The 23,554-nt window shown below is 39.5% G+C and overlaps 1 protein-coding gene across 1 annotated transcript in view; it reads left to right on the plus strand.

Moving 5' to 3' along the window:
• Positions 1–23,134, plus strand: part of LOC134631769 (cytosolic carboxypeptidase 4) — a 67,163-nt gene extending 44,029 nt beyond the window's left edge. Inside the window, 15 exon segments of the mRNA XM_063480321.1 lie at positions 434–535; positions 1,128–1,386; positions 2,305–2,388; positions 3,158–3,238; positions 3,428–3,576; positions 4,614–4,701; positions 5,544–5,676; positions 11,427–11,580; positions 16,439–16,619; positions 18,301–18,430; positions 19,304–19,435; positions 19,663–19,725; positions 20,120–20,233; positions 22,329–22,483; positions 22,843–23,134. Coding sequence (XP_063336391.1) covers positions 434–535; positions 1,128–1,386; positions 2,305–2,388; positions 3,158–3,238; positions 3,428–3,576; positions 4,614–4,701; positions 5,544–5,676; positions 11,427–11,580; positions 16,439–16,619; positions 18,301–18,430; positions 19,304–19,435; positions 19,663–19,725; positions 20,120–20,233; positions 22,329–22,483; positions 22,843–23,134 — 2,117 coding nt within the window.
• The last annotated feature ends 420 nt before the right edge of the window (positions 23,135–23,554 follow it).

Genomic DNA, 23,554 nt, shown 5'->3' on the forward strand with positions numbered 1-23,554 from the left:
GTTTAAAAGTTGACATTTATGAAATACTGAGCCAACTCTAAAACTAAAGTAAAACATCTGCTTGAGTACCTCACAGCTAGTGAACTGAGTTAGTAACCTGATTACTGTTGATTACTGACCATGCCTTAAAAGTTTACAATTCTGCCAGCAACTAATTACTGGTCAAATATCTGCAAACTAACACATTATTGTCTTTTTCACTCAATCATGAATCTATTTTGTTTCTTTTGCAAGAAATATTGCACATTTCTTTTCATTCTCATTAATTACACTGATTTTTATTTGCTCTGCCAAGTAAACAATACTCGGGACCTCTTCTCAGAATTACAAGTTAATTTCTCAAAAACTCTTTCACATCACTGCATTAGCTCCTTCATTTGTTTTGTAGGAATTTAAAAACTAAATGGATTATTTTCCCTTTCTCACTCTTCAGCCGCTGCCCATTTAGAAGCGTGTGATTTCCACAGTCACAGCAGCATCCTGGGCACAAGCCCTGGGTTCAGGACCATGGTTAGAGGGGCAATGTAAGCTCAAAGTCTTCATGCTAACTGCATGTACTGCATGGACTAAGCTTCTGTCAAGCTGTTTTAACTGAAATGTAAGTTATCCTGACAATGCAAAACAAACTGTCAAAAACTTAAATCTACTGCTTGTTAAACTGACAAGAGGCATGAGGCAGATTCAAGGCCAGAACTGTGGCATTTATTGATATAATGCAGAAATCCAACTTGCCTAATTCATCCATTCACACCTTCATTTTGTCTACAGAAGTGCTTTCTATTTAACATTCACATACTCTAATGGAATTGCAACTTGAGCATCTTGGGGTTAGTATCTTGTGCGAGGATATTTGAGGTGTAGACTGGAGCAGACAGGGACCAACTTTCCAGTTAGTAGAGGACCTGCTCTACCTCATGGGCTACATCATTACTCTTCTTCCAGCAGTACTACCACCCTAGTCCCGTCAGCCTAACTTTTATTTGGTTTGGTTTTGTTTGGTTTCTGGTGTTCGGCGACTAACTCCGTGTGCATCACTGGAAGAATTTAAATCTTTCTGACTTTGCTGTTGCTTTTGAATTCTCATCTTAGGAGTCTGACCTCATTCCTTTTTAATTCTAGGGGAGAAGCCTCCCCATGTCAGAGAGAAGATGAGCAAGATAATGAAGAAGATGGAACAGAAGAATTTTTTCATCATACAATAATAGACAGGTTACTGGAGCGGCACGGAGCCGGTATTCCCCACCATGATCCCAAGCTGTATTGTGCCGTAGCTTCCAAAACCAAATCCATTCCAGATTTTAGCATCCTGGCCTTTCCTGATTTCTGGGGTCATCTTCCACCACCAGGACATCAACCCATGGCCCCACGCAAACCCAACATACAGAGGTATTAGATACATGCAATAATAATGTAGTTCATGTAACAGGTACGTAGAAAGTTAGACCTCTAAGCATTTTTATAGTGAAAAGAATGGAGAGCGTTCACTCCAGATGGCTACATGTTTACTACTAACTGTATTCCTAATATGGTATGTTCTAACAGGTACTCATGTTGAAAGATGGGAACCTGGTCAATATCGTTTTGATATCAGTTTAAGGGGCCAACATGACAGCTAAACTTATTAATATTTCTTTTATTACTTCTCTTTTTATTATTATTATATTTATTATTTTTCATGTCTTTATCACCTGATGATGTTGACTTTTCTTGCTTATTGTCATTTGTTTGAAGGTAAAATTGATACCTTTTATTTTGCAATATTTCTAAAGTCAAGTTTTACAAGTCTGCTAGTGGTTTTTCTTCACATTGCACTAATCGTAGGCCTACTGCTCAGAGCTAAATCCGTTATTCCTGAAAAGCAACAGAGGAGATGACAGGGTTTTAGTACTGGACAATAGCAAACTATTAGCATGTAATATAATGAAACCTGGTGTAATGATGTGAAACACCTATGTCCAATCACAGCAAGAGGTGGCAGCAGGGGAAATTTTTAAACCTTCTGGATTGCTTTTGTATTTGATCAGCTTTATCCATTATACCATCACAGCTGGTGACACTAACAGACTGAATAAATTGACCAAAAACTTTTGTGAGCAGAAAAGAACAGATGACTGACTGATGTTACAGCCTAAAGAGGAAGTATAGCGATCACAGCAGGAGGTATATAAGTATTTAAGCAATAAGTATTTAATAATGACTCAGATATTTACTGCTGCTGTAAATATAAAGGATAGGTTTTTTAAACATATTTCAAGGACTGTAATTTGAATATTTGACGCTTGACTATGCTTGTGTGTTTATCAGACAGAAAGTGTTTGAAGATATTCAGCGTTTTCTGAAAACTGATGACATCATTAACCATGTTGTCTTTGACCTCGAAGATAGCAAGTAAGTTACCCTCCCCTCACCCCCTGCTCCCCATCTCCATTCTTTCTTTAATTGGTTGTTTTCCCGGGACGGACTTGGACTTGACGATCTGAGCTTAAAAGATTAAAACCTTAAACCTTAAATCTACATGTAGACTTCTGTTTCTGAGCTGATTAAAAGCTGTTGTGGTCCTCACAGCACAGCCTCTGCAAAACCTATGATTTTATTGAATATGAAGGTTTTTCGAACCATAAACATCCTCAGCAGTAATACTGATCAATGTAATGCTGATGGGGAGCATTTTTCAGGAAAATAAATACTTCTATTTTTGATACTTGTAAATGTTAAATTTGACAGTAATACAGTTTTATGTGTTGTTTTATAGTATTTGTTGCTTTTGTTCTAAAAGAATTCCTTCACCACTCAGAAGAGAGTGTGAGTGATGTTTGAATCTAGTACAATTTGTCTTGGGAAAGACTACAAGAAACTTTATTTTTATCTGTGCATCAAGCCATTTTCTTCTGCTTGTTCAATTCAGGGTCAGGGGAAGGAGGAAGGCAGGGTACAAGCTTGGACAGGTTGTCAGTCTGTTGCGGGTCTAGAAAAGGCAACCATTAATTTTAATTTAATGAAATCTTTTTTTGGAGAGGGTGTGACATAATCTCTGCTTGCTTTTTTGTAAAACTCACAGCAAGAGACAGACAGATAGGTGTGTGTGTGTTCACATAGGAATAGGGTGGTGTGTGTCCTAAAGACCGTCTGTGTCTCTCTTTGTTTCTCCGTCTGTCAGTCTTCAGTGTCAGTCTGATTCTTTGAGGTTTTTTTCCAAGTTTGAAACTGGGAATCTGAGAAAGGCTGTTCAGGTCCGCAGGTATGTTGAGACACACACACACACACACACACACACACACACACACACTCACATTACCACAAGGTTAAAAAGTAAGTTTAGGAGACCTAAGCTTCTATTTCATTATTACTAATTATTGAGAAAATAAATCATAGTTAACTTTTAATGCAGATGCAGCACAAAACAACAGTGTCCTCTCTTCTCTTCTAGATATGAATATGACCTCATATTGAATCCAGATGTTAACTCTTCCCAGCATACCCAGTGGTTTTACTTTGAAGTTAGTAACATGGCAGCCGATGTCCCATACCGTTTTAATGTCATCAACTGTGAGAAGAGCAACAGCCAGTTCAACTATGGTGAGGTGGTTTGTGTGTGTGTGTTCCCTCATTTATAAACTTAATTTGTCACTACTGTCATTATTGCTTTATACATAAAGCAAATAGGCGCGCAGGTGTTTGTGGAGAAAATGACTACTCTGTGGCATCATTTCATTTCATGTGTGACAACAAAACAAATGTGCATTTAAGCATGACTGCAACTTTCCACACTGCATGATTATGCAACCATGAAGCTGAAAGAATAACATGCTGGAGAGAGAGCCATTCACAATCACAACTGATTTAGTATCACCATTTTACCCAGTATGTATGTTCTTAAACAGGAAGCTGGAGCACTGAGGGAGAACCCATGGGGAGATCATGAAACTATACACTAAAAGTCACCCACTGACCAGTGTATTTGAACCCAGGAACTTCTTGATGTGAGCAGGCAGTGCTAACTGCTGGACCACTGTGTCACACTAGAAAGAGCCCATTAGATAAAAACACTAATCAGAATATTCCATACACAGCAATAACAGAATGAAACAACAGGTTTTGTTTACTAGTCTGTCTCCACAGAGGCTTTCAACCTAGCTGTGTTTTTTTTTTTGTTGACAGCAGTTATCAGTTTTCTCTGTTACACTGGTCTTTGTGCATCAGGTTCAGTGTGTGCTCATCTACAGAAATGGACTAATTTATCAGTACCCTTACACAATTTGAAAAAATAAAACAAAAAAAACCCCAACTCTCTAACATAACTTGAAATTGACAAAAGATTGTATTGGTTTACTCTATCAGATACTAAAGGCATGCATCTGCAAAAAGAGTTCACCTTCCACATAAAATATGCTGCTTCCTCCAGTGGGTGCTCATCAGATGATAAAAGTAAAAAGCCATAAATATATAACAGTAAAACTTAACACTGATGCAAAGAAGAAAAGAGATTAATGCTGCAGAAAGTCATTAATCTTATGATTAACACACAAATAATAAAGATAAAGATGCTCCAATATACCACCATACATACATACATACATACATATTTCATATTTGCTTCTGTGTGTGTACTGCAGGAATGCAGCCGGTCCTGTACTCAGTAAAAGAAGCCCTGGAAGGTAGGCCACACTGGATCAGAACTGGAACGGAAATTTGTTATTTCAGGTATGAAAACATTTTACATTTTTTCATTAATTAGAGAGATGTTGGAAATCCAAGTGTTGGAGAGTAGCTTTAGCAGGCTGCTGAAGGCAGGTCAGACCTTGAAAAACATTTAATAAGGGGCAAAAAGACACACGGGTTTGAAACTTGTGTAAATTAGTCATAGGTCAAGCACAGAACTGTGTGTGATTCTCCAATAGATACTTCAAATGAAGAAGTTCATTCATTAAAACCCCCCACTGAGACTAAGTGTAATTGACAGCTGATTTCAGCTGTTCAAAACAGATGTTAGCAGTAGCAATTACCAGAGGCCTATCCATCCAAAGAGACAACCATTCACTCTCAATCTAGAAGCAGCAATTAACCTACCATGCATGTCTTTGGGAGCAAGCCAGAGTGCCCAGAGCAAAGATGCAATCTCTGCACAGAAAGGCCCAAGACTGGATTCAAACCCAGGATATTTTTGCTTTGACACAGCAGTCCCAATCGCTGCACCATTGTACAGTTTTACTTGGAAGCAGCAGTCTTTGCAAAATCCATTCCCCACATTTATCTTGTTATGTTAAAAATCCAAAATAAGGCCACATGTTTTATTTAAACACAGAAGAATTTCTCTCATACCTCCATCTCTGTTTTACCAGCTTCAGGCACACTGACCTCACTAGAAAAACAGTCAATAGCACCATCTGGTGGACTGGGAAAAAAAACTCCCAAAACATTGTATTTTTGTACGTGTGCTACAATATTACCTCACAAAATACTGTTCGACTATGCTGTATCAGTTTCCCTGATTTAGATAGTCTACATATAACAAAACATTTTTTTTTCTCAATTTTCTCCAACAGAAACAACTTTTGTCCAGCACAGGGCAGAAGGAGAACTACCTTTTACACCCTGACCTTTACCATCACCTTCAAACACAGTGAGGATGTCTGCTACCTGGCCTACCATTATCCCTACACATACTCTGCTCTGATGGTATTTTTTTTTTCATATAATAATCCTGTTTATTTACTTTGGTCAGAGTTTAAACTTAATGTTTTTGTAGAATGTTTATAACCCTATCACTAGGGATGGGTATTGATAAGATTTTCACGATTCCGATTCCATTTTCGATTCTGTTTAACGATTCGATTCTTTATCGATTCTCTTATCGATTCTTTTTAAAAAAGGAGAACACTAAGGTCGATTAGCTTAGAACTTTGTTTTATATCTTCTCTTTGAACAAGATAGAAATTTAGGAGTAACATGGCCTTACAAACCCAACAGTGAGATGTTAAGAGATCCACAGCCTATGGCTCTTCAATGGGGTGTCACGGGGTCCCCGGGAAAAAAAATTGTAAATGTAAAATAATAAAATAAATATTCTTCTGTAGCAATAACAAAGTATAACATAAATTATTCAGTAGCAATTACACAAGAATATCCAGTAATGTCCCTGCCTACAATCAGGGCTGGACTGGGACAAAAAATCGGCCCGGGCATTTTGACTAGAGACCGGCCCACCAGGTATTATAGGAAAAAACCATAAAGCCTTTGAATGAAAACAAACGCTGTTGTGACAGTGATGTACGCTGTCTTGTTGGTATATGTATGATTTCTATACATTTTACATCAGATAAAAACTTTGGTTGTAAGATTCAGATAATTATTTAATAAAAGCGAGATATTTTAAATGAGAATAAGAAAGAAAAGTATTTCTTTGTGCCCCCCTTTTCCCCGTTAATGCCCCACCTGGCCCCCTGGCAAAACTTCCCTTCAACTCATTCATGTCACCTAAAAGGTAAACCTGTTTGTCCATCACCTGTTCAGCTCTGATGATTCAGTAAGGACATCTCCTGGTTTCATCTTCATGTTTCCCTCTCACCACATATCCAAACCGATATCATGACCAGCAGCTTTTACAGCTGTGGCTCCAGCAAACATCAGCTGATACTTGAAATTAATATTAAATAAATTCTAACAACAGCTGATCAAGCTTAAACGTGCTGCTGTTGTTTAGCGCTGGTTTCCTCTTTCTGGCGCAAAGTAAGCGATAAACAAACACAAGAGAAAAGCCATCAGCTGATCATTGATCAGTTTCATGATTGAAATAGCAACAGGAGAGGGAGGGGGGAGAATGAGAGAAGAAGAGGCAGCTGACAGCGTAAAGACGCAGAATAAATCCAGCTTTGTGTCTTTTTTCCATTCTAGCTGAAGTACGGCACAAACTGTGTTCCTTTTCAGCTCAATACGAAATGCGTAATATTTTCTCTGAATATGGGACGATTCTGTCTTTTTACGGGACGGTTGGCAACTCCACTAACTAACCTTATGAATAAAATAAAGTTCGCTATCAGTAACATCATAGCACCCACCCAGCTGTAGAAACTCCGTCATGCTAGCTAGTACGCAGTATGAGTTATTGTAACTGACTGTAAAAAGTCAGCACAACGAAAATAAACTACATCTAAACTTGGTTTATATCTGACCCAGACAGACTGCGGGTCATAACTTCTTACCTGAAGTTCAGTTCACCTGACGGTCGGACCGGCGGCTGCCTCGGGTCTCTCCTCCTCCTGCCTCACCTTTCCCTCATCCACCTGCTGGCCTCTGTGGAAGCTCCGCCAAAGCCACCACCAAACAACTGAGTTATTTTTACACATCGGCCAGCATCTAGCCAATCCACCACCTTTCATTGTTTATACTGTTATAAAAAATAAATAAATTTAAAAAAAAAATCATCGGCCCATAAAAACGAAAAATCACCATCAGCCCACCGAGCAAATGCCCGGTATGCCCGATGGCCAGTCCAGCTATGCCTACAATTAAACACATTCACTTACCGAAAATCGGGGGCATCTGCTGTGGCAAATGGGTGCAAGCCTTTGACCACAAACTTAGTCACTGCTCAGTGACACTCAACTATCCTGGCCTACCGGTAGACTGCAGCGAGAACTGCCAGCATCTGAGCCAGCCAGACTCTGTCTCTCTCATCATGGTCACCTAAATGCAGCGCACAGTAACGGCAGGTTTTGTAATAAGGCAGGTCGCGCTGACATAATATGCACTGTTTGTTGATTACTTACCTGCCGCATTAACGGGAGAGGACGTGCAAACGTTGCCGCTGCTGCTGGGTTGAGATTCACGAGTCTGGAGCGGAATTAAAAACACGACATTCATTTAAGGTTGTTGCGTGTTTTGTGAGTAAATGCTTTTGTATATTCGTAGTGTTTCCTCCCTTAAATGAAATATCTACTTTGCAAGTATTGCAAGTTGCCCTGTTGTCATCCGTTCTCGTAAAGTATGACCAAACTTTTGAGTGTTTGAGCTGCCATGTTTCCTGCCAGGTAAATGACGCTCCGCAACGTGGTGACGTCATTCGGGGCGACTGGAATCGATAAGGGAATCGTTTGCAAAAATGGCAAACAATTCCAAGGAATTGAAACAGTGGGAACCGGTTCTCAACAAGAACCGGTTTTCGATACCCATCCCTACCTATCACAAATAAAGTTGTGAAGCTGTGTGAAAATGTAAACAAACTATGATGAGTTTCAAATCATACAAGTCTCAGTTAAATAATACAGTATAATTCGCACTTCTATATACTAGCATATGTAAAAGTGTGACATATATAGTGTAAAAAGATCTAATGAAGTTCATGAAAATTAAATCATAAAAGTGACATGTTATAGTCATTACACAAAGAAATATTTCAACACCTTTTTTGTTTGATTTTGATGATTATAGCATATTACTCACATCACTCAAAGTAAAGTCTGAATATCTATAAAGTCTGTCAGCTGATGGACTCTTGTAGTGCCTTAAGATCTCCTACAATGACAACAGAGGACCAAAGCAGCACCAAAACCAGCCGATGACATGGCACCTTATATCACCTTAAACTGCAGAAACTTCACACTGGACTTCAAACGTTTTGGATCCTGTGTCTGTCCGTGCTTCCTCCAGACTCTAGGACCTTGATTTCTAAATGAAATGCAAGTTTCACTTTCATCTGAAAAGACAACAGTCAAGTTCTTTCTCTGGCTCAAGAGTTTCTTGATATTGTGACATTTGCTGTCCCTGTCCAGAACATTTCTGTTCATGGTGGCTCTTGATACTCTGACACCAGCTTCAGTCCACTTCTCAGGAAGCTTGTTAATAGACAGTTCAAGGCTGCAGTCATCCCTGTTGCTTGTGCATCCTTTCGCAGCACACTTTCCCCCTCCAGTCAACCTTTGGCCGATAAGCTTTAAAATGCCAGTCTTTTCAATAGTAGCTCACCTTTCTTGTGGAATTTGTTGACAATTGTTATCTGGACTGTATGTATCTTACTCTAATCTTTGTGTACAGATATAGATACACATATTGGGAAAAGCTGCATCAAGCCACGCAGATGGTACAGTTAAATAATTTCAAATGTGAATCCATCTCTGTTATTTTAACAGCGACCATAAGCCCCATAACTATAACCTGAACAATATGGCAATATTTTATATTCCAAAGACAGATAAGATGGTTACTAAGAACTGTTTTATTACCAGAAAAATCTTTATTTTTTGTTTCCTTTATATTTTAGATCATGCGTTGCCATCTGAGATGTCACAAGCAGGCTAGTCAATATAAAATCTCTTCTTTCAGCTGCTCCCTTTAGGGGTCACCACAGCAGATCATCTGCCCCCATCTCATCCTATCATAGTATCCTCCTCTGTCAGACCAACCCTCTGCATATTCTTCACTACATCCATGAATCTTCCAGTCTGGCAGCTCCATTTTCAGCATCTTTTATCCAGTATATATATTTACTAGTTCTCCTCTGCACATGTCCTGATCATCTCAGCCTTTTCTCTCTAACTTTTCTCTAACTCCTTTGTCTCCACCTGAGCTGTCCCTCTGATGTACTCATTTCAAATCCTATATCTTCTTGTCATTCCCAATGAAAGTCTTAACATCTTCAGCTCTGCCTCTCTGTACATCATAGCAGGTCTCACTACCTTCTTGTAAATCTTGCCTTTCTCTCTTGCTGCTGCTTCTTTCACAAATTACCTCTGATACTCATTTCCACTTACTCCACCCTGCCTTGACTCCCTTCTTCACCTCTCATGTACTGTCTGGTACTTTGGATGGTTGACCTCATTTAAATTATTCGGTGTTCACTACCTCAGCTCAGCTCCCTCTTATTCACACAGATGCATTCGGTTTTCTGGCTTCTAATGACTTTCATTCCTCCTCTCTCCAGTACATACCTCCAGCTCTCCAGGTTCTCCATATGCTCCTTATAGATCCCATGTCATCTGCAAACATCAGAGTCCACTCCTGCCTGATTTCACAAGTCAACCTGTCCATTATGACTGAAAACAAGAAGGGGCTCAGACCAGATCCCTGACCAAATCCCACCCCTAACAGCTTTATCCCCTGTAGTTACTACAGTTCTGCACCTCACTCTTGTTCTGGAAAAACTGATCAATATGAAGCAGAAAATGTAATTTTATAGGTTCTATATGAAGTTGGTTTATAAAGACTATTTTGTCTCAGACGACAAACATGAATTTTGAGTTTTTTAAGCTATGAGCAGTTCAGACTTGCAATCACTGTTTTTATGTGCACCCTTGTTCACCCTCATTTGCATCCCCTCCTATTTCATCTTGTTATTCAGGCTATGGTAAATCAGCTTTTTTATATTTAAACCTTTTTTAAAAAACTTTGTCTGCATTTGGGTCTTCCCTACCACAATTACTATTTTAGCTCTATTCTCTAAACCTCTGGGGAAAAATGTAACTCAATAGATAAGTAGTATGTCTAATGTAAGCCTAGCTGGCACCACACCTTTCCCTCCTGCAGTCACACCCCACTGGCACATAACTCCCACAGCCTGACTTTGGCTGGGAACCATCAAACCATCACCAGCAAATCTTCACATACCCTACCGAAAGTGTGAAGTTTTTCTCTCAAGTCCGTAAGATACTGAATTGGATATTTACTAGGACTTGGTACTTTCTCCTAGTTTTCTTTAAGTAGGTCAAAAATCCTGAACTGTAGTTCAAAGGGAGAAAATCCTGTCAAGGCCCGGGGCACCCAATACAGGATCCAACCACTGGTCCCAACTGGTTTTAATGTCACTAATGAAATTTGCAATACTGTATTTTAATCCTATTCAAACCCTCAACCTGATCATCAATCTGTGGAGGAAACAAACGTGAAACATTAAATTCATACAGTTCTTTCACCAGGCATGATATGAATGACATGCCCTGATCCATCAAAACTGATGCAGGATATGACCAACTTGAGCTGCTGTGTTTGGAGGGAACAAAATGCAGAGCCAAAGAACACAGTCCCCACAGTCAATCATGGTGGTGGAAATATTATGCTTTGGAATAGTTTTTCTGCTAAGGGTCCAAGGTCATGTATCATAAAATTGTAGATGAGAACCTCCTTTCCTTCAGCCAGAACACCGAAGAGGAGTTGTGGATGGGTCTTTCAGCATGACATGAACCAAAACATATCACCAATCAAATATCCAATAATTATTTTCCCCCACGGTACAAAATTAGCTGTAATTCTTAAGTAGTTAAGGTAATACTTTTCTTAAACCCCTTGAATTAAATTTGAAAGTCTGAATTTCAAAAACATCTTGATTGTTTGACTTCAGCTCTGCTCTGGTGGTGTACAGAGGCAGAATTACAAGAGAAATATATCTGTTTTATAAATAATTATAGACCTAAGTATATATTTGTTATTTTTGTCAGGCTCACTTGAAAATACTGCAGAAATCAGTGGATCCGGCCAAGGTGTTTTTCAAGCAGCAGACTCTTTGTAGCACTTTGGCTGGAAACTCCTGTCCAATAGTTACCATCACTGCCTGTCCAGTCAGCAGAAGGTGGAAAGACCTGCACCAGATGCGTAAGTAGTGCTTTGTAGTCCAGGAACTGCTCATGTCAGGGGTACTTGCGTGTTTACACAGCCACATTGGAATGGTAGAGAGACTGGTACTTATATAGGACCTTTCTATTCAATTTGAGCACTCAAATAACTTTCTATTACAAGTGTCATTCACCCAGTCACACATTCATAACAGATTCTTCAATTTCATGGTGAACACATGAAATTGTCAACCTCACTCACTAACGCTATATGTGTGGAGAAATGTTTACATGTTTTCACATATAATTATCACTATAGTTATGTGTGCACTAGAAAATATTGTTATTTTCAGTTGTTAGAGTCAGAATTATAATCTAAGATGCATATGTATACTGTCATGTTTCTCTACATGAGAACATATTGGAGCACCTTTGGGCCCTCTGTGCAGAGTTTGAACATTCTCCCTGTATCTGTCTGGGTTCTCTCCAGGTACTTCGCCTTCCTCCCAAAAAAATGCAGTTAGTGGATTAATTGGTGACTCTAAATTGCCCATAGATGTGCAGAGTAGGCATTCTAACTTTTTACAGCAGAGAGTCATTGCCTCAGACTTATAAATGATAAATCTCATTACTACTGCTTCATACTTTGCTGCAAACTGCTCCAGTGGAGGTCACCTACTGATGAAGCCAGAAGAATCACCAAATGTCTTCTTCAATTAAATTTTATTTATGTAGCGCCAAACCACAACAGTCACTTCAAGGCACTTTATCTTGTAAAGATCCTAGAATAATACAGAGAAAGCCCAAACAGTCAGACTAACTCCTATGAAAAAGCACTTTGGCAACAGTGTGAAAGGAAAAATCCGTTTAAACAGTGAGAAACCTCCAGCAGAAGCAGGCTCAGGAAGGGGCAGTCATCTGCCATGACCAGTTGGGAGTGAAGGGAGATGGACAGGACAAATAAAAGAAAGAAAAAGCACTGTAAAAGAGAGCCAGAGATTAATTAATCATTAAATGCAGAGTGATGTATGAAGACATGGGGAGTAAAAAGAGGTGAGTAAAGAAGAAACACTCTTACTGCAGTGTAACTAAGGGAGAATTCACACTCACCTGATCTAGACTGAATTGTAACCAAAGGAAAGTTTTAAGCCTAGTCTTGAAAGTAGAGAGGGTGTCTGAATCCAAACTGGGAGCTGATTACATAAAAAGGGGGCCTGAAAGCTCAAGGATCTGCCTCCCATTCTACTTTGAAAGACCTTAGGAATCACATATTCCTAGGGTATTGTATCATCCAGGTCTTTATGTCTTTAAGACATTCCTGCAGTTTAATTGATGTGTCTCATCTGGCTTCATGAATAGACAAAGCTACACTACTAGCCAAAAGTTTGGACACACATTCTCAATTAATGTTTTTTCTTTATTTTTACTACTTTCTACATTGTAGATACAAACTGAAGACATCAAATATATGAAGCAAGATATATGGAATTATGTAGCAAACAAAAAAGGATAAATAGCTCTAAATATGATATGTTAGATTCCTCAAAGTATCCACCCTTTGCTTTGTTGACAGAGCTGCACACCCTTCTCTTCTCTCAATGAGCTCCATGATGTAGTCACCTGAAATGGTTTTTAATTCACAGGTGTGTCTTGTCAGGGTTAATTTGTGGAATTTCTAGCCTTCTTAATGTGGTTGGCTCCATCGGTTGTGTTGTGCAGAAGTCAGGTTGGGACAGAATTCATATTATGGCATGAACCAGTCAGCTAAGTAAAGAGAAAAAACAGTCCATCATTACTTTAAGAACTGAAGGTCAGTCAGTCTGGAAAACTGCTAAGAAACTGCTACTATGGAAAAGAAACAAGCAGAAGAGATTTGTTTGGGCCAAGAAACACAAGAAATGGACATCAGACCAGTGGGAATCTGTACTTTGGTCTGATGAGTCCACATTTGAGATCTTGTGGTTCCACTGGCAGTGTGATGCAAAAAAGTGAACAGATGGTCTCTACATTCATGGTTCCCCACTGTGAATCATGGAAGAGGAGGAGGTGTGATGGTGTGGGGGAACCACAGCATCGACCCCAACACACACCTCCACGCTGTGTAAGAGCTTTTTGAACAAGAAGGAGAGTGATGGAGCGCTGCACCAGATCGCCTTGCTTCCACAGTCATCAGACCTAAACACAATCGTGATGGTTCAGCACAGTACTTCTAATTCCCCTGGCTTCTGACCTTCTTTTTAGTTCACTCTCAAAGCAAACATTGCATCTGTAGTGCCATAATGCTCCTCACTAATTGTCACCTCTTTTTAGCTTAGCTTCAACAAGTCTTTGCCATATCTTTATGGCATAGCTCATTTTTTGTAGTCAATGCAGCTCACATCATCTTTGTTTAAGCATTCTTGGTGGTGCACAGGTTGTTCAGTCTGGTCTTGCAGTCTCAGGCGACTGCTCTATCTGCTGGTAGCTGGTGTTTTGCTCCGATGGTATTCCTGCCGATTCCTTGGCACATACGACCCATATCCACAAACACTGGCAATGAGTGACAGGTTAAGTTAAGAAAGCACCAGCAATAAGAAAAATGCTGCAAAAGCACACAAAACACAACGGAAATAGGAAAATTGAAAACGGAAATAGGAAAGAAAAGATGTGAGGTAAGAGAAGATGAGAGGTAAGTGTGTTAGCCTAACTATTAACCTAAAAATCCATCATCAGTATTATATGAATCATGAGATTAAAACACACTTACTGAGCATGTTTTGGTTCCTGCAACTGGTCCGTCGGGTTGTTGTCTCCCCAGAAACACTTCCCTTGTGCTTTTGGAAATCTGTTTTTTCCTATTTCCATTTTCGTTTTTCCTATTTCCGTTGTGTTTTGTGTGCTTTTGCAGCATTTTTCTTATTGCTGGTGTTTTCTTAAGTTGCAGTCCGTTTGGCCTCTCAGGGCCACTGTATAAATTGGATCAAAACACTATACAGCTCTCCAAATGTGTCTGTCAGGACAAATGATCTTAAGATGATCTAAGATAAGCCTTATATACTGATGATATATTACTTTCCTTGGGAGCACAAAAACCTCTCTTCTGAAGACAATCAGACTCACTGCTAAAATCACATTCATATCAGACTACTCTGCTAACTGGAGTAAATTGACATTTCTGCCCCTAAATTGTAAATTTGTAAATTTCAGAACACCTCCACCACTACACTACAGTTGGGCAACATTAATTATCTTCATGAATAAAAAAAACTGTTTGTATTACTCAGTGTAGAAATTTACTTCTAGATCACATCAGTTTGTAGAAAATGCGTGCCTCTTTAAAAATTTAATTGGATGAATTTATTTCTCTCTGATCTCCACTGATCAATTCCATTGCTTAGTTGGGGTTGGTTGACTGTAGTCACATCTCCCTGTGTGTCTTGCACGTGGCTGGTGGTGGACACGGGGTCAGTGGAAGTCTGACAGTCTCCTGCGGGGGGTCGGTTGGTGTTTTGGGGCATTGGTGTGTCTGCCTCGATTGCTGGTGAAGGTGGTGGCTGGGGTGGGTGCAGGTGCTGTCTTGCAGTCTTGAGATGTGGGGCAGGTCCAGGTCTGGGGCCTGGGGCCCTAGTTCCCAGGAATGCCCATTCTGGTTGGTTCTTGGTTGTTCCACCACATGGGGTGGGTTGGCCTATGTCTGGATGTCCAGTCCGCGTGGACTAGCCTTTGTGGTGGTGATGATGGGTGCTGGCTCATGGTGCGGCATTGCCCTGGGTTGCAGTTGACACAGGTCTGCTCTTCATCGCCCTGCAGCAGGATGTAGTATAGACCACAGTTGGTAGGGCCATTGACGTGGCTTTGCTGGGTGTGCTGTCCTGCCATCTGTTGTCTCATTTCACATATCCTCCCTCAATTTTAATAACATCTGTGAGCTGTCGGCTTTCAGCCCTGACGGCGTGTCCGTGCCGTCAGGTGAGAAACACCTCACTGATTCTCATGCGTCGGGTCTGCGCTTTGTGTTTATGTCTTTGTGCAAAATCCGTGTACCTGCTCTCATTTACTGTTTTAGCTGTTTGGTGGTTGTCGAAATTTTGTGAGGTTTAACCTGAGATTCTGGTATTTCGGGCAAAACACATTTATATTTAAAAAGCGATTCAGGATTTTAATGAATCGATATCGCCTAATTCAAGCTAGAATCGATTTTAATCGGAAAATCGATAATCAAAACCCACCCCTACCACTACTCCATTTCTCTTCCTGTCTTCCAACCAACAGTTGGACTCCACCTTCACTCCATCATATCAGCCACCTTTCTCACTTTACCAGTTATAGCCCTTGCTCTCACCTCCAGACTCTAATTCCTTCTTGGAGGAAAAAAAAAATACTTTGAGTACTTTAGAGAAAAGCAAAATAGAAGCACCAGTTGTACTGTTTACTTCACAGATCTGTTTGCTTGCTCTTTGTAGATCTTTCACATTAAAGTCACAGGCACTCAGCTTGTTAACTGTATGTTAATTACGACTGTTCCACAGCAGTTGTAATCGGCTTCTGGGTCTCACCATCTTTGACTAAAGCTAAAAATTTTGTTAAATTAAAAATCTGATCTGGATAACTATGTTATCCTGATAGACATTATTAGTTGGTTTTAGATGTGAGCCATTAACATGCCTTGTTACATAGCATTTTTCTAATCTGCTTTAATACGTTGTACTTTACAAAAATGCTTGAAACGAGACCCAGTAAGTGGTTACAGAAAGAGGGTGATAGATTGCCAGAAGCAGAAAGAACAAGACAGTGCTATTGGCCAGACCTCATACAGGCTACACCCAGGGGAAGATGCTTGATCTCTAGAAACTAACTTCCTTGTTCAATATGTTATATCATTAGGCAAACTGATGATTGTGTGATAATAATTTTCCTAGGTAATCGCCCCTATATTGTACTGACCAGCCGTGTGCATCCTGGTGAGTCCAATGCCAGCTGGGTGATGAAGGGCACTTTGGAGTTTCTGTGCAGCAATGACCTGGTGGCCCAGAGTCTCAGGGAGGCCTTCGTCTTTAAGGTCATTCCCATGCTCAACCCAGATGGAGTCATCAATGGCACGTGAGTGAGGAGCAGGAACATTGTTGGAATGGTTAAAAAATTATATAATATACACTTTTACTTTACTTGAAACATGTAAGGAAACAATGCCCTTGGCTGCACTTACGCTAGGCTTCTTAATAATGAAATGCTGCAGGTAGCATATGCTAATGTAACTCCTACAATATTACAATAACATTCACTGTTGATATAATTTTTGTTATTTTTGTGCTTTATGAGTTACTGACAGTTTAAACATTCTCATAATTTTACCTCTGAAATCCACTGTGGTGGTGTACAAACAGTTCTGATGCAATTGAAAAGCACGTACTTTCAGCTTTAATTCAAAGGATTTAAGAAAAGTATGGCATTAACTGTTCAAGAAATATATCAATTTCTATACAAAAACTTTAATTTTCAGAGACTCAAAACACATTTCAAAATGAGGACCAAAGAAATGAAGCAAGGAGTGAAGGAGGTAAAAAAAAAAAAAAATCTATCAGAAATAATAACGTCTTTACTTAACCTTTACTTAACCAAATCACAGTCAGCCTACGAAGTCTGCAATCAAGGGATGCATTTATGAAATTAAATACGAAAAAAAAAAAACCTTCTGAACAGCAGAACCCCAGATGAACTTGTGCCAGAAGGTGAGGAGGAGGAGAGAAACAGTTAATAATCTAAAACATCACATCATCTGTCAAACATGGTAGAAGCAATGTTATGGGATGGGTATGTATGATTGCCAGTCAGCCTCGGCACTGGTGTTCATTGACTGCTGATAGAAGCAGCAGGATGAAGAGTCTACAGGACTGCACTCTGCTCACATTCAGATTAATGCTGCAGCACTGATGGGACAAAGCTTCACAGTGCAGATGAATAATGATCCAAAGCAAACTGCAAAGTATCCCAACAGTTTCCTGAGTTTCCCAAGAAGCCTGGCAGAGCGTCTTGATGTCTTGATCATACAGATAAATGGTTTTGCTAAACCAGAAAGACTGTCATTAGAACATTTTGTCACTGTTCAGTGAAAAAAATACTTGAAACGAGACCCAGGAAGTGGTTACAGGAAGAGGGTGATAGATTGTCTGAAGCAGTCAGAACAAGAAAATACTACTGACGGAACCTCATACCACAGGCTATACCCAAGGGAAGATGCACCAAGTCTGTATGGTTTACTAAAGATACATAAACAGGGTGTACCTTTAAGACTAATTATCTTAAAGGTACACCCTTTAAGTTTCAGACTTATTTCTGACTTCCAAAAAGACTTTTTTTCAGATATTGCAAACGCTTGATTGCAGTTGTTGCCTCCAAGGGCGGCCCAACCAGCTATTAAGTTTAGGGGCAATCACTTTTCACACAGGGCCATGAAGATCCCCCCCCCCCCCCCCCCCCCCCCCCCCCCCCCCCCCCATCATAAACATCTTCATTTAGAAACTTCATTTTGTGTTTACTTGTGTTATTTGGTCTAATATTTAAATTAGTTAAAAATAGGAAATCAGAAAAGGGGCAAACACTTTTTCAACATCCATCTCTCTCTGTCCCACCTCTCAACAACAAACAGTACTTTGCTACTGAAGGACACTATTATTCAGCCAAACAACAAGTAACGTTACAGTATTTGGTATACATCACAGATTTACCCCTCACAAATGAATTACAGTGCAAGTATTTGTTTTTTTGTTGTCTGTCTCCTCAGAAATCGCTGTGACCTGAACAGCAAAGATCTGAATCGTCAGTGGAGTAAACCAGACCCTCTTCTGAGTCCAACCATCTACCACACCAAAGGCTTTCTCTACTACCTTAACATTATAGGACGGACTCCAGTGGTGAGACACACATGCTGTTATGTAATGTTTTCTTTTTGAAATGTTAAGCTCTTTGGTTTTGCTAAATATCTGTCCTGCATGTTTAACACACTTTCACACATTAGTTAATCTACATACATTACATCCAAAAATTATTCACAGCTTTATTAAAAATTCAAATCAAAAATGTGTTGTAAAATGTACCATACAAAAAAAAAATGTACGTAAGTATTCGCAGCCTTTCAGTTCTTGTCTTGTAAATTCTGAATTTGTTGTTTAAGTATTAGGTAGTGATGCCGTAGCAAGGCTTTGGAGCATGTGTTAAAAAAAACAAAGAACAGGAAGTCTTATGAAGAGCTTATCAAAGCTTGCTTGTTTATTTCTTCTTTTTATTTTGGTTTGATGTTGGTTTATGTGGATATTTTGTTTTTCATTTGGTTATGCTAACCCCAGACTTGGATTATTCCAAATACCTGGGCCAGTTACTTTTAGAGGGTTGTTGATAATAAAGACCACAAGTTGGAAATTCATTAATTCCACTCGTGTCTCTTTTTGTTTACACTTCAAGCTACCACAAGCCAAACTGACACTTGGAATCAATTTCAGCTCCAGATCTGTCATCTGCTTAATTTATTATGTAATAATTAGCAAACAGACCTCACCTAAACTTGAAGTCATGAAATTAAATTGCTTTAGAGCCTCTTTATAAAAATGGCTGTAATATCTAAACAGTGAAAACTTTTGTTGAACCCGTTAAATTAAAACCACAAGTCTGTACTTTAATCACACATTAATTGTTTGATTTAAAATGCACTGTTTGGTTTTAGAAAAATCACAAATCACAATATTTTATTGTCCAAATGCATAAGCTCTTTCTTTCTTCATATTTACTAGGTTTTCTGTGACTACCATGGCCACTCTCGAAAAAAGAATGTGTTCCTGTATGGCTGCAGCATTAAGGAGACTCTCTGGCAGTCTGGCTCTGCAGTTAACACTGTAGGATTGAAAGAGGATCCTGGATATAGGGTAAGAAAAGCACACACACAAAGCCAAGCAGGCCATAGGGGTTTCTGTTTTTGTTCTACTCGTTCACCAGCAGCAGTATTTCAAATTCTGAAACCAGAGAAACCAGAGAAACCAGAGAAAATGTTTTGTTCCTCTCTCTCTCTCTCTCTCTCTCTCTCTCTCTCTCTCTCTCTCTCTCTCTCTCTCTCTCTCTCTCGCTGTCTTTATCATTCTCATCACTTTTCTAGACCATTCCAAAGACCTTGGATCGTATCGCACCGACCTTTTCTTTCAACAGCTGCAACTTTTTGGTAAAAGTTACAATACTAATAATAATTCTCATTTTGAAAATCACTGCATATAATAAATCCACAGTGTAGTTGTCAGTACAACTAAATACAGCTACTAATTAATTCATATTGTTATCCTTCTCAGTATTGTAAGCAAAATTGTACTTGTTGTCACTGTTAACTTCTTTATTGTTAACACTGTCAGTTGTATAAAATAAATATCTCTGCCTGGAACAGCAGGTTAAATAAAGCATTATCTCAGCCATCTTCATGTATCATACCTCATCAACACCACTATCACTGTTATTGTCATGTAGTGTTTATATTTGTTAATGTGTGAATAGTTATATTCATTATTTTTCTTATATGGGCCATATTCTCTTACCTACCCTTAATTCTGATTTTAACCTGTCAGGTAGAGAAGTCTCGCTCTGCTACAGCCAGAGTGGTTGTCTGGAGGGAAATGGGAGTTCTGAGAAGTTATACTTTGGAGAATACTTACAATGGCTGCAACCAGGGAATATACAAGGTGTGTGTGTGCGAGAGAGAGAGATTGGGTGAATTAGGGTACTCTAATAGAATTACTGAATGCTACTGTGCACTTTGGCACTATTTACCGTTCATTTTGTGCCATGTGTACAGGGAGTAACTATGTGACCAGTTTAAAGCAGTTTTATAACTGTAGCTCTGTAGAGCTCCAGAGTGGCAGGGTTGGTGTTGATAAGGAGATCCTGACCATGCTGTGCCAATAATACCTCAGTGGGTAAAATGTTTTGCTGTCAGCCTGCACAGAATACTTTGTGTCTCTGCTCAACTTGCCTGATTTATTAGACCAGACATGGTCAGAACTGCCAGCCCCTCTTTTTTATTGTCACACCACCAAACACCATCTTCTCTACATGACACATGTTGAACAAGGGTGGTTAGCAGAAGGAAAATCTGTTGCAATGATGAATCACTGAATCTCATCTACTTGCTAATGCTAGGTGTATTTCTCTACAAAGCCCAGGTCGTAACAGATCTCAGAGCAGCCAAAGAAAACCAGTGGCTCTTTCCTTCGCATGCTGTTTTCCTCTCAGTATACCAACACAGACAAGGGGTTTATTCACAATGCGACTGTGCAAACCACTAGAAACAAGCTGCTGATCTCTCAGCTTGCCCAGCTCCAGTAATTGTTAATGGGTAATGGACACACCCTCAGAGAGAGAGAACTAGACTTTGTTATGAGATTGAAATAAGTTTTCAGGGACAATAGCTGACTGCGGCCGCAAGATAGCAATAATGTAAAGGCTGGATGCACATATTAATTGACAGGTCTTTATGGGAGCACTGTCATTGGATTGCAATACTGATATGAAGGTTCACACTTGTATGCAACTTTGTTTTGTTCTTGATGTTTTTGTTTTTTTGAACACAAGTTCCTTTTGAGCTGGACCATTTAGCCTATGCAGTTATAAATCTAAATCAAAACAGAATGTAATGATATGCAAATTTCATAAATATGGTCATTTCCCAAAGATTGAGATGTTTAGCATGTTTAGCACCGGGTAGCACGATGTCTTCTTTTAACAACAGGCCATAAAAGTCTATAAACTGAGGAGAGCAGCTACTGGACTTTTGGATGCCCCATTCTTGTCTGATAGATGATTTTTTATTTTTATTATATGATGCTTCAAATGTTTTTAAATGGATAAAGCCAGTCTGGACTGCAGGCAGGCTAGTCCAGGTCATCTGCTGTTAGTGAGCAATGCTGTTGTCACAGTATAAGGTTTAGCATTGTCTTGCTGAGTCATGCAAGGACTTCCCCGAAAAAGCATCTGTTGCTAATCTTCTGGAGCCTTTCCAGATATGCAAGTTGTAGAATTCTCTTAAACTATTTGGTGATTAGACTCAAATAACCCATCGTAGCAGAACAGAATCCCACCAGTGATGGGACAGCACCCACCCCACACATCCACAGAAGAGCACTGAGATATAAAAATGTGCATAGACGAAGCTGATTTTCTTGGAAAAGGTGGGCAAAAGATGACTGGGCTAGAGCAGTGATGTGAGAATTGAGTTTGGCAGCATGATAAAACGAATGTAAAGTAAAGAATAGCTAGTAGCTGAAAACCCAGGATAGCAGGGAGATGAGTGATTACAGATCTTCCTTATTGAACTTTTGCATAAGCTTTGCTTCAGAGAAACTTTGCCTGACTAAGATGCTCTTTTTATGCCCTATTATGTTACTGACATCTTGTCAGTTGTTCCAATTTGATGTAAAATGTTCCTCCTGCTGTGCCTCAAAAGGGCACTTTTGAGTCATGTTGGGCCACCAAATAAAAAAAAAAAAGATTAGTATTTTTAATTAAATAGTAAAATGTCTCAGTTTAAGCATTTAAGATATTCTATATGCTCTATTGTGGATAAAATATGCTTTTATGAGATTTGCAGATCTGTTTTTGTTTCCATTTTACACAGCATCCTAGCTTTTATTTGGATTGGGTTTGTCAAAAATCCAGTAGCGTGTTCCTAACAAATGTCTCTCATTGGACAGTGTGCACAGATTTTCAGCCAGTATAATATACTTAACTTGGCTCAGGAGGGGAGTGTGTCTGTGTGTGTGCCTGTGTGTGTTGTTACAGGGGCTGCAGACAGGAACCCAGGAGCACCAGGAAATGGGGATGAAGTTCTGCCACAGTCTGTTGTCTGTAACCAAAGACACAAGGATTCTATACAGCAGGAAACTCATCAACCATATTGACCTGGACCACAACATGCTGGACCACAAGTCTCACAAGTAAGCTACCGTTCTAGGGCGGCTTATCACATGTGGGTTTTCCAGTAAATATCCACATGCAATGGCTATGGAATCCAGAGATTAAATAAGGAAGTTTAGAAAAGTTTATTAGCAAAAGGTTAATGCTAGGCTAACAGGGTTGGCAGCAGGGAGGACTCAGTGCTTAAACCAGGGTAGTTCAAGTGGAATTCAGGTATTTATGGCAAGAGGTGATGAACAGCTGCTGATGCAAAACACACCTGATGCCACTGCTGCAAGCAAGCAAGCTGTGTGTTTACACAGTGTGTTTTACATAAAACTTACTTTGGTGTTTTTGGTGAACAAGACTTAACATAGCAATTCTTTCTTCTTTCATGCAGCTGTTTTGAAGACGATGAGCCTCCGTGTGCTGAGGAGATCGAGTACTCTGGTGGCTGTCCCACACTTAAGGGCAGTGATTTGGATTCAGACATTGACAGCAACATGGCCCATGTTGATGATGATGATGATGACAAAGAGCACAGTGCTCAAAAACATCAGCAAGACAGCATCAGTCAGTCTCAGCAGTCAAGCATAAAGAACCACCTGTTTCCTCCACAAACCCGGCAGCCATCCGTTGATACACCTAGTGAGAGAAGAGACTTGCGTAATGGTTTGAGCATTGCAAAATGATAAATCACTAGTTAAAAGCGTTTGTAAGAGAGCATCAGCTAATATGAGCTGTAGTCCTTTAAATACAGCAGACTGTTCTGGATGAAAATAAATACTTGGGTTTGTAAAACCAGCTTAACTAGAATGTATTACTAAAGACTGAAAGTACCAGGCATGTGATCAATGATGATCAATACTTCATAACAGACTTTAACATAAATATGTATAGGCAAGTACAGCCATGACTTAAAGACTGGCTATTTTACTTAGACCTAAATTTTCAGGAGAGGAATCTCATAACTCCATCAGTTATGAGATGAAATGACAATAGTTTTAGTGAATGATGGATTAAAACCAGTTCTTATTGAATATTTTTGTATGTAAAAGGTCATCAGCATAGTCTTAATGATACTGATAACATATCACCAGTGAACAAAAATG

This window comes from Pelmatolapia mariae, linkage group LG7 (genome assembly GCF_036321145.2).
Source record: "Pelmatolapia mariae isolate MD_Pm_ZW linkage group LG7, Pm_UMD_F_2, whole genome shotgun sequence".
NCBI classification, from domain to species: domain Eukaryota; kingdom Metazoa; phylum Chordata; class Actinopteri; order Cichliformes; family Cichlidae; genus Pelmatolapia; species Pelmatolapia mariae.